The sequence below is a fragment of the Fopius arisanus genome, unplaced genomic scaffold, assembly GCF_000806365.1.
Source record: "Fopius arisanus strain USDA-PBARC FA_bdor unplaced genomic scaffold, ASM80636v1 scaffold00029, whole genome shotgun sequence".
NCBI classification, from domain to species: domain Eukaryota; kingdom Metazoa; phylum Arthropoda; class Insecta; order Hymenoptera; family Braconidae; genus Fopius; species Fopius arisanus.
In genome coordinates, this window is record NW_011887768.1 from 850,008 (window position 1) to 860,624 (window position 10,617).

Below are 10,617 nucleotides of genomic sequence, written 5' to 3' on the forward strand. Positions count from 1 at the left end.
ATGGCACCAGAGAGAGTCTACCAGATTTTGAAGTTCTTCGGTAGATTGAGTTGTACGTGGCCACTGGAAGATAATCCTGGCAAGTGGTGGAGAATAGTTAATGAATTGCAATTTTTATTTACCATTGTCAATGTCATGGGACTCCTGGTGCCACTTGTAGCTGGTGCTCATCATCATCGGCATCATGTTGGTACAGCCATGAAGGCCCTCTCGGAGTTGACTGCTCTCGGGGATGTCTTGTTCAATCTCATCCTCTGCAGAGTGCAGAGACATCGTCTCCGGGTATGTTTATCAGAAATCCCGTGATTCCAGGATCTTCCATGAAAAATTAAAATATATCTCAATGTATCTGTAATTACTTTCATAAAACGTGAGGTCCAGATATTATGGTGAAATCCTTGATTGCCCTGAATCCTAACACAAACTATTTTTCATAATTCCCTCTATAATTCTAGACTTTTCATTCAATTTTTCAGAATCTTCCTCCAGGAAATAGGGCGCGTCCTGACTTCATTAGTTTGTTGCTATTTCGATGTTCATCCTGAAAGATTGTTGTCAAGTCTTTTTTTTTTCGGTGATGAGTTGAGTTAAAGTATTAACGCTTTCAAAATGAACAGCAAAGTATATCCTTGAAATAATGCGCGTTCACTCGGGGATCCAGCAGTTGGAATAATTGCCTTCTTCGTTGAATCTTCTCTCTCCCCAAATTTACCTCAGGGATTGTTTAAACAAAGTTTTGGTACAGCCCTCAACGCAGCATTGTTGTGAGCATTACCCTGACCGAGTTTTATTCCCTCTCGCCTCATATTCAACAGTGTATCTATCCTTTGAGCCCTCATCTGCACACTCACCAGAATCAGAATCCCTCTGTTTAATTTTCACGAAAATGTTTATAAACCCGGTGTATAAACCCGCTCTTATTACAGGATCAAACACTGATATTTCCGTAATGCTCATATCTGCTGAATTTCCATTGCATTAATAGGAATTGATAAATTGTGAATTGATAAATTCGAATTGTTAATTAATTTCTCGGAAAATTCGGAAATTTCACATCAAAATCGTGCGTCAGTGAAAAGTGGAGTACGAAATAATTCCAAGGGTTGCTATCCCTTTTATTCATCGGGACTAAAATGACCTAGTGCTCCGATTACGTTAGGGTGAGGATGTCACTGGGTGGGATTATGCATCCAACATTCATAAAGGCTCCATCACCACAAAGCCTATTCAGGCTTAAGGGTTAATAATCGATCCCGAGAGGACCAAGGACAGATCGCAAATTCTGATGAGATAAAAAAATTTTGAAAAAAGAGACACCGCACAAAATTAGCCACTGAAAATCCAGCGAAATAACTGAATCGCTTAAAAATTATTCATTCACTTCAATTTCGCTCGATAGATTTTTTTTTTTCAATGATCGATTCCTCCCAAAAGGATCGACCGTCTAATTAAAAATTTGAATATCGAAAAAAATGTTTAATCTTTAAGTTTTCAATTCTTCTGCGATCCTGTTAAAATTTTTTACCAAATCCCAGTTTTATTACAGGATAACAGAATAATTGAGGAGTTACTCGATGCCATTCGCCATTTTGTCGATCGTTCTAAGAGCTAAAATGGCGGGAAAATAGCCTAACCCTTCAATTCAATTACATTATGATTGATTGTTACCACTGACGCGCAAATTCTTGACCTAGTTACTATTAATAACAACAATCCCACAAATATCGATCCGCCAATTATATCATAAATATTAATATCCTTCCATGATTAATTAATTCATTTCAGAATGAAAAATGTTTGGGTCGTCTTCTCTGTCGATATTATATCATCTCCTATTTAATAAATTATATTCAGAGAGTAGAGTGGATTTTTTTTTATTTCAGGGTGTTTATCAATGTGGAATAATGATGGTATTGATAATTTTTTTTATTCCAGGAATTATTGATGGAAGTGAGCACGTACACCGGTAGAATCGAAGGAGCAGAGAAGGAAATATTTCACAGGAGTGTCAACCACTACCTTCCATTTTGTGCATTGGTTGGACTATCATATCTCCAAACAGCTATTGCATTTTCCTTCGGGCCGCTCGTAATGTCATCAATACTCCCTGCCGATACTTGGTATCCATTTCCCATCGAAATATTTTCCACCCTCTACTTTCTAGTGTACATCCAACAAGTATTCACTATTATTCAAACTGGTATGTGCATCACTGTGGATTTTATGGTTGCATTTCTCCTCAGTTATCTGTCAGCTAGATTACAAACGCTGAATATTGAATTTCGGAGGGCTCATGGAGAGAGGGAACTCCATGCATGTATCGCACAGCATCTTGATTTTATAAGGTAACGGCTTGCAGAGAAATAAATATAAATATTTGAAATAAATTAATATTTTGGAAAGATTAAATAAAAATTATGGAAAGGATACATTTTGGGACTTTCGATAGAAATTACGGGGCAGTTTCGTAGAATTTTTTACGTTTACCACTTTTCTTTTTATTGAATATATTTTTCTCGGTGCGTATTTTTGGGGATCAATATTTTTATGGAGACTTTTATGGAGCACTGTAATGGAAATTAATTTCGTAGATTTGCAGGGGAACTTCGGGTGGCTGTACGATTTATCATTCTTAAGGGGATCGTTACTATGGCATTGGCCGCCATTTTCGGGGCTTTTCCAATTATTGAGGTGAGATTTTGGATGTAATCCACCGGAAATCCCTCCGAAATATCTGAGAATTATAATTATAGAGCGACAATTCCGGGTGAAAAAAATTGTGATCGGAATATTTTTTCTAATTTTTTAAAAAATGAAAAAATTAAAAATCGCTCCACGATCTTCGGTCGGTCCGCTAGTCAGAACTGTTCGCTTCTCCCGAGAATTCCCATTATTACGCGATTGGTGAATTTTTTTTGAAAATTTTTCAAGTGGAAATTTTTCAAAAAATGAAAAAATTAAAAATCGCTCCACGAGGGCCCATTCTTGTTGATTTCGAGTCTACGGACGATACGCAACTCAGATCTGTTCACTTCTCCCGGGAATTCCCATTATTGCGAGAGTGGTGAATTTTTTTCGAATATTTTTCACTTGAAAAATTTCCAGAAAATGAAAAAATTAAAAATCGCTCCACGAGGGCCAAATCTTACTCATTTCGAATCTACGGACGATACGCAACTCAGATCTGTTCACTTCTCCCGGGAATTCCCATTATTGCGAGAGTGGTGAATTTTTTTAGAATATTTTTCACTTGAAAAATTTCCAGAAAATGAAAAAATTAAAAATCGCCCCACGAGGGCTAAGGATCAAAGAATCTCGAATTTTCAACTACCGATTCGAGACTGGCAGGCGTCAATTCGTCGCTGGTTAAATTCTTTTCCGCTCACGAATTTATCGAAATTTCAGAACGAACCTCTGCCTGTCATTTCGCAATTCATCCTCATGGTTGTCGCTGGCTGTCTGCGACTTTATGTCAGTGCCTGGCCGGCGGATGACGTCCGTGAAATGGTACAATTCACGATAAAATAATTATTAATTCATTCCACGAGAAAATTTTTTAAAATACAAAAATCAGAAGTCCTCCCTGAAAATGTCTCAGCATCATTTTTTTCCCCAAATAAATATTGAAATAAACATAAATAATAAAATAATATCAAAGATCCACGCGAACTCATTCATTAATTATTTATTCATTAATTATTTCATTAATTATTCATATTAATTCATTAATTATTTATTTTTTCTTTAATCTCTGCGAAATTCACATTATTTTTAAATAAAAAAAAATGGTTTCAGTGAATTACTCAATTTTTTTCTTCCATTTTTTCGAATAAATTCTTTCGGACTTGTGATAAAACCCCATAAAAATATTTATTACGTTGAAAATTTCCATTTAGAGTGAAAAAATCGCGTGGTCCAGCTACGCATCTCCCTGGATAAAAAGTCCACGAAGAATGCGAAAAACCATAAGTATTGTTGTCCACCGAGCTCACAGACCTCTAGTCATCGCAGTCCACGGAATTCTCCCCGCGTTAACTCTCAGATTTTACGCATCGGTAAGTTCTCCAGTTCGTAAACAATTACATAAATAAATAAAGCCACGAAGAGATAAAGCGTAACTAGTCGATTTCCCCTGCTTTTCCGAGGAATATCTCGGGATTCAAGCGAGATAGAGAAATTTTTCTAAAGACATCTTTTGGAGGGTCAACTAAGACCTACAAAAAAGGTCTTAAGGATAATTTTGATAATTCTCTTGGGTTCCCAGATATTCCTCGATTACTAAACTGTCAAAATTTTGACGAGTGCTCTCTCTTTTTTCAGTTTTTGTCATCAACTCTCTCCTACTTCATGACTTTGCGTGCTGTACTGCGTAATTAAATCCATCTTCCCCATTCTATTTTTTAAAAATCTCATTACAAACAATTCCCCATAAATATTATAATTTTCCTTCAATTTTACGCAGTCACACCGACTCCAAACAAAAAAAAATACCAAAAACCCTTCGGATCGATGAAAAATCATAAAAAAAATTCTTACACACAAAATATAAAAACTATTTTTAAAAATTTATAAATTGTAAACAACGTGGAAAAATCTCAGAAAATAATGGGTTCAGATAAAATTAAAAAAAAGAGGTGTTCCCGGAGAATATTATGAGAATATTATGCAGGATGTACAGTACTTCATGAATTCTCAATTTCCATCCAATTTCCGCCTAAAAAATGCCGATGAATATAAATTTTCTTCATTCCTACGGGTAATCCGGGGAGAGTAGAAGATCGAATCCCCGCCTGGACGAAATGACACGCAATTTTCATTAGAAAGCAATCGAAATTGGTAAAAATTTCTACTTTTAAAAAAAAACCTTTCGTACAGAGAAATTGGAACCAGCACGAGGAGGAGTGTTAGATCAATACGAGGATAATACGATTGACCAACGCGCAGCGAAGCGAGTAGTGTCCCTTTTTTTTGCTTGGCTTCCTCACTTCCAGTTGAATAATTGAGTGTTGTAACAGGATCAATCGGTGATCGATAGTAGCGAGAGTAGATAAAAACATCTAGGCCACTAATTTTCGTATATAAAGGTCTGTCAAGTGCCCTTGGATCCAGTGTTGTCCTGGGTAAACCAGAGTTAACGCATCATGAGACGAATTATTATGGTGGCATTGGGAATAGTCTGCGTTGTGGATGCTAAAGCAGACAGTTACGCCCATTCATTTCAACATTTTAATGGACCAGTTACCGGTGATGATACAGAGGTGACTTGGACCGATCGACATGGTTATCAACATCAGGATTATACGGCTGATCCGCATTACGAATTTGCATATGGGGTTGAGGATCCTAGCACAGGAGATCTTCATGGCCGGAAGGAGCATCACGACGGTAACTAAAGCCATTCGTCTTCATTATTTCTTCTTCAATGACATTCTGTACCTTATGCATTCGCTAAAAAGGGACCTATAAAAAATTCTGTTGCCATTCAGAAAAATCACCTCACGCTTGTAACGCAAAATTTCAATCCGGGAGATAGCGATTCCGAAATACACAGTGAGAAAGGAATGGAAATATCTGCAGGATGGGTCAAAAAAATTGTTCATTTCTCAGGAATAGAATAAAGCGAGATGAGTGTAATTTGAAGAGGATGAGTAATTTTAATAATTGTTTGAAAACGCGAGGTGGGCGCGCCGCCATGTTTGCAATATCTGGCGGGTGGAGTGAGGGACACCATTTTTTGGGAATTCATTTCAGGAGCTTAGGGTAATAAATTTCTGGGTATTACAGGCAAAGCAGTTACTGGTGAATACACGGTGAAGGAGCCGGACGGCAACATCCGAAGGGTCAGATATCGAGCCGACGAGGACGGCTTTCATGCCCAAGTTCTCAACAGCAAAGATCGGAGTGATGAAGACGAGTGAGATTTTATATTGAATTTTTCTATACACTAGACTGCCTAAAATAAAAATATTTCTCAACATTTCTTTAATGATAATTATTCGACCCAATCCTCTTATCACATATATGCCATAGATCAAATAATTAAATTAAAATTAAATGAAATTCAAATCAATGATTAATTACGAAATAGATTTGATTATTTGAATAATTTATATGGGCGAGCAAAATCTTTGAGGCATTTAGATATTCCTTCAATATATTCATGACCAGTGGTATAAATAAATTCCTCCATAGTAATATCATGGTCTTATGAATACCGGAATCTGCGGTTTAGTTATCGGGAATTCCAGCAATTCGAGATAACGTGCAATCAGTGGTGCCATCTCCGACGGCGTCTGTCAACCGCGACGCACTCCATCTTCTTGTTTGCTTGCGCAGTCGCATAATAATTCTCTTGAGCGAAGGTTCGATGAGCAATACTCATTACTTTAGCATCCTCAGTTGCCCGAGGGTGAGGTTTTCCCCTCCGGGTGTCGAAGCCCCAACCGGAGACTTTGATAAAGTATCGGTTGAAATAACACGTAGTTGCACCGAAGATTACCCCAACTTTTGATTGCTCAAACGGAAGTTTAACGCCGAAAGAACTCGAGCGGAAGAAATACGAATAGGAATCGATCGATCAATCGAAACGAAAAATCATGGCTTTTATGATGATCCATGAGTTTATTGGATGATTAATTCACCAGCTGATGTTTTTGTCTCTGAGTTGTTTCATAATAAATATAGATGGTGAGAGGTGGGCATATCAATAACAGGGAATGAGCCCGTGATTTTTCACCTCCCTACTACTGCTCAAGAAAATCGCTCGAAGTTGCTCGAGGCATGCGCGGACATCTCCTCGCACACCCTTATTTCATTCCTGCTGAGTGGTTTGCTCGGTTTCACGAGGAGACCTCTCACAAACAGACTAACTTCCACACAGCTCCTACAATCGAGTATTTCAATCATGCATTCAATAAAATTGTAACGATGGTGCTCCATTGTGTTCCCCTCGGCCTATTCATAGAAACTTGAGTGACGTATCTCTGAATGTCAGCTTCTTCAACTCCGTCTCGTAATGATGCAATTTTTATTTAGCAGCTGCAAGTACGAGGCTATTATTTTTTACTTGGCATTCTTCTCCGATGTTTTTACATTTTCCGAGATTATTAAAACAGATGCTCGAATTATCGCGCCGTTACCGGGCAGTTTTCTCTGAAGTGTAAAGGTTTATTTTTAGATCCTGAAGAGTCTGGAATTGAGGACTTGGCGAGTCTTGATTTGAGCTCAGGAATACTCAAATTAAGACTTTAAGACTTGAGAACTCGAGATGATTCTGAAAGTCCTTAAGGAAAAATCAAAATTTCTTTTGAGATCCTAAAAAGCGGTTGAGGACTTTGCGAGTCTTGGTTTGAGCTTAGGATGACTCAAAAGTATCTCAAGGTGTCTCAAGTCCACTCTCAAAAGTTTCCACTTTGAGACTCCGGGTAAAAAAAAAATGTTTTTTTTTTCAAATTTTGAAAAAATTTCGGAAAAACTTTTCAGAAATTTCTTTTTATGAATTGAAAAATCGGGGAACAAAACAATTTCATTTTTGGGAAAGGTTTTGAAAAATTTTTCAAAAATTTGAATAGGTCAATTTTTTTTATAATTCAAATGGCGGATTTTTGGAGAATATTGAAAAATCAAAAAAGTAAGAAAACAGCAGTATAATTAAAAGAAAAAATTACATTCGCAAAATTTTTTAGAAAATAAAAAAAAAATCCGAGAAAAATTTTTGAAAAATTTTTCAAACCATTTCCCAAAAATAAAATTCTTTTGTTTCCCGATTGTTTTATCTCTCAAAATAACAATTTTCCGAAAAGTTTTCGCGAAATGTTTTGAAAATTTGTAAAAAACACTCCGATTACAATTTTTTTACCCGAGACATCAACCCTCAACCCTCAACACTCAAATTAAGACACCAGATAAAAAGTGGGACTTGATGCCCGAAAAATCGGTGAGAAAATAGTTTTTAAGACAGATACTCAAACAGTAGATACTCCCCCAAAGAATGTGAGTGAATAGATGTGACGGAAATAGATCTCTCATCGAGGCCGATGTATACGGTAAAGTCAGAATTCTGGGCCGGTCCGAACCGCATTGTAATTGCACTTTAATTAAGCCGTAATTTAAGGACGTACCTCACGGATGTTATGTGGGTGGAGATGGAGGCATCGGAGGTGAACACCCAATGGGGTAGGGCAGAGTAATTCCAACTATTTCAGCGCACTTCCTGCTAGCTATCCCGCCTTGGCTCTCCTTAATCGCACAAGTCTATCCTTTTGCACCAGTTGTACCACACAACTTCGCTCTCTGTACCTTCTCCACCCTCTTAGTCCACGTTTCAACCTCCTTTCCGGTGGTGTCTCTGGTACTCGGCCAATTCATATGCAAATTAAAAGGACCCGACCTCCAGCCTGCTCCAGACATTGTTCGCACTGAATTCTCCAGTGCAACGACGGCTTAACTCACTACCCCGAATTTCCGGAAAATTCGGGGAAGGGGTGGGCACTGTGTAATTGATACTCATCCCTCCAAGTCGGCTTCGTTTTACGGAACTCGATGAGAATCACTAAGTGTTTTTTACCGGGGGCGGGGGATAACTCAATTCAAGTCTATTCTCACTTTTTTACGGGCGGTAGGGGCAATTATTTCCAGCCACTTGAGATTTATTAAAAATATTCATTTATTTTCGCTATTACCAGATTTATGCGATTTTTTTTTTATTTATCTGAAATCGTACAAGTCGTAATTTGAGAAAAATATATTTATCGTTTCATAAAAGAGAGTTGTTACGTTAAAATTTAGATTTTCTATTTAAAGTGGAAATACACGAGAAAGTTTGATCCCTACACTGAGAGAAATATTCAATAAAAATTACGTGTATTTTCCGTAATTCTGGAGCGAAATGTGGTTGTCGGAAATTTTACGGAACTGTCACGTAATTTTTATCTAAAGTCACGGAAATTTTTCGCGGTGTTTCGTAATTTTTATCTGAATAATCGGTGAAAAATAACGATACCGTCATTTTAATTTTTGGAATCAACTCCGTAATCGGTAAGTGAACTGAAAGTTCCGTAATTTTTACTAAATATTTCTCTCCGTGTATGACTTGAATAAACTCATTTATTCCATCCGAATAAACTATTGCATTGGAATAAATGATTTTTCTCGGTGAAGCTACTTGACATTCCTCGTGGGGATCTCTCCAATTTTATCAATTCCTTGTACTTCATTTCATACGCTTGTTGGTTGCTCCCAATAGGTCGTGCTTTCGGATACCTAATGATTGTGACCCATAAACTCATATCAGAAAATGTATCTTCTCTGGAAATCCCGGGGATAACTTGACCATACAACCGACCCCATGAATCTTTCGCACTTGCGCGGAGAGCAGTGAATACTTTTTGGTTATCCCTCTCGCTATTTATTTTTTGCTCTTTTTCAAGGGAGTTCCGGAGAATTCACTGACAAACAAAACTATTCGTCTTTATTGTCGGAGCTCTCATGTAACTTATGAGTTATTCTGGTGTTCTGTACCAAGAATACCCGATCATCTGCCCCATATTTTTTGTTTTTCTAGTTGTTTTGGAAATTGGTTGTTAAAAAATCGTAAATAGACTAGTCAAATCCAATCTCAACGGTCCCGTCAATTTTTAATCTCCAATTTCCACAGCGAAAATTGCGCCGTACACGCGCACAAAAAATATTCGTTACCTCCACCAAAGCTTCTTTTGTCGCTTAATTATTTGTTATCGTTACAAACTTCGTTGTGACCCTGGGAGAAAGTTCAACAGAAAATTCAACGATTTTTTTCATCACAAATCCATAATGTCACGGGCGAATAATCGCGAAAAAATTTCCTGCGAAATTCTTGAAATTTCAATAATTCCTAAAATAAAAAAAAATCATTTCCACAGTTTAAACAAATTATCCGACATTTACCTGTCATTTCAACAATGAAAAACTGGGGTATCTAACACCTAACTAAAAATTCCCTCTAAAGAAAAATCTGAATTCAGTCCGGACCCTCGAAAAAACCGGAAATAGGTTCCGGTTCTTTACAGTCCGAAAAAAAAAGAAAATGAAAATGGCCCCAGTAGCCAATCCGGGTTCTCATCCCCGGTCCGAGTGCAACTCGAGATTTTTTTCCCAATTATTCTTTAAAACTAGTATACACCGGAAACTCTAGGTTTCCGTGAATTCCCGTACCGGAAATTCTGTGATATCAGTGTCTCGAGTGAGAACAACTGGTCTGGCATTGTTTCCGATTGTCGCTCGTCACATCAGAGGCTTCAGAAGTCGCGTTCATCGCATTAACAACAATGTTTACCGCCCCCTTTTTACTTACCCCCTTACCCCTCCCACATCCACCCATCAAGCACCCACCCGTCCACCCCTTCGTACCCCAGAAACATGCGTGACCTCTGCGCGAATGTCCACACGTCGTGCTTGGAATTCCGAATTGTCTCGGTTTTTCACCCCCAGTTCACACAAACGCGCAAGCCCTTCACACACCCCCACCTGCATGTGTGGTAGGTCGGGTGAATTTACACAAGTCATCCCCCCAAAGAGCCATCCCTAAAATACGCGCATGCTCCTATCACGAGAATTCTCCCCAGTCTGGGTTAATCTGCC

At 37.9% G+C, this 10,617-nt stretch overlaps 2 protein-coding genes across 2 annotated transcripts; both read left to right on the forward strand.

Annotated features, from left to right (window-relative positions):
- Positions 1 to 4,377, forward strand: LOC105265440 (uncharacterized). The gene is made up of 6 exons (XM_011302913.1): positions 1 to 282; positions 1,936 to 2,345; positions 2,592 to 2,691; positions 3,406 to 3,507; positions 3,897 to 4,055; positions 4,321 to 4,377. Exons 1-6 carry the CDS (start codon positions 1 to 3, stop codon positions 4,375 to 4,377), a joined length of 1,110 nt encoding a protein of 369 aa, XP_011301215.1.
- A 660-nt stretch (positions 4,378 to 5,037) lies between these two features.
- LOC105265441 (cuticle protein 19-like) lies at positions 5,038 to 5,918 on the forward strand. The gene is made up of 2 exons (XM_011302914.1): positions 5,038 to 5,385; positions 5,785 to 5,918. The coding sequence occupies exons 1-2, from the start codon at positions 5,142 to 5,144 to the stop codon at positions 5,916 to 5,918; spliced, it is 378 nt and encodes a 125-aa protein (XP_011301216.1). The 5' UTR covers positions 5,038 to 5,141.
- The last annotated feature ends 4,699 nt before the right edge of the window (positions 5,919 to 10,617 follow it).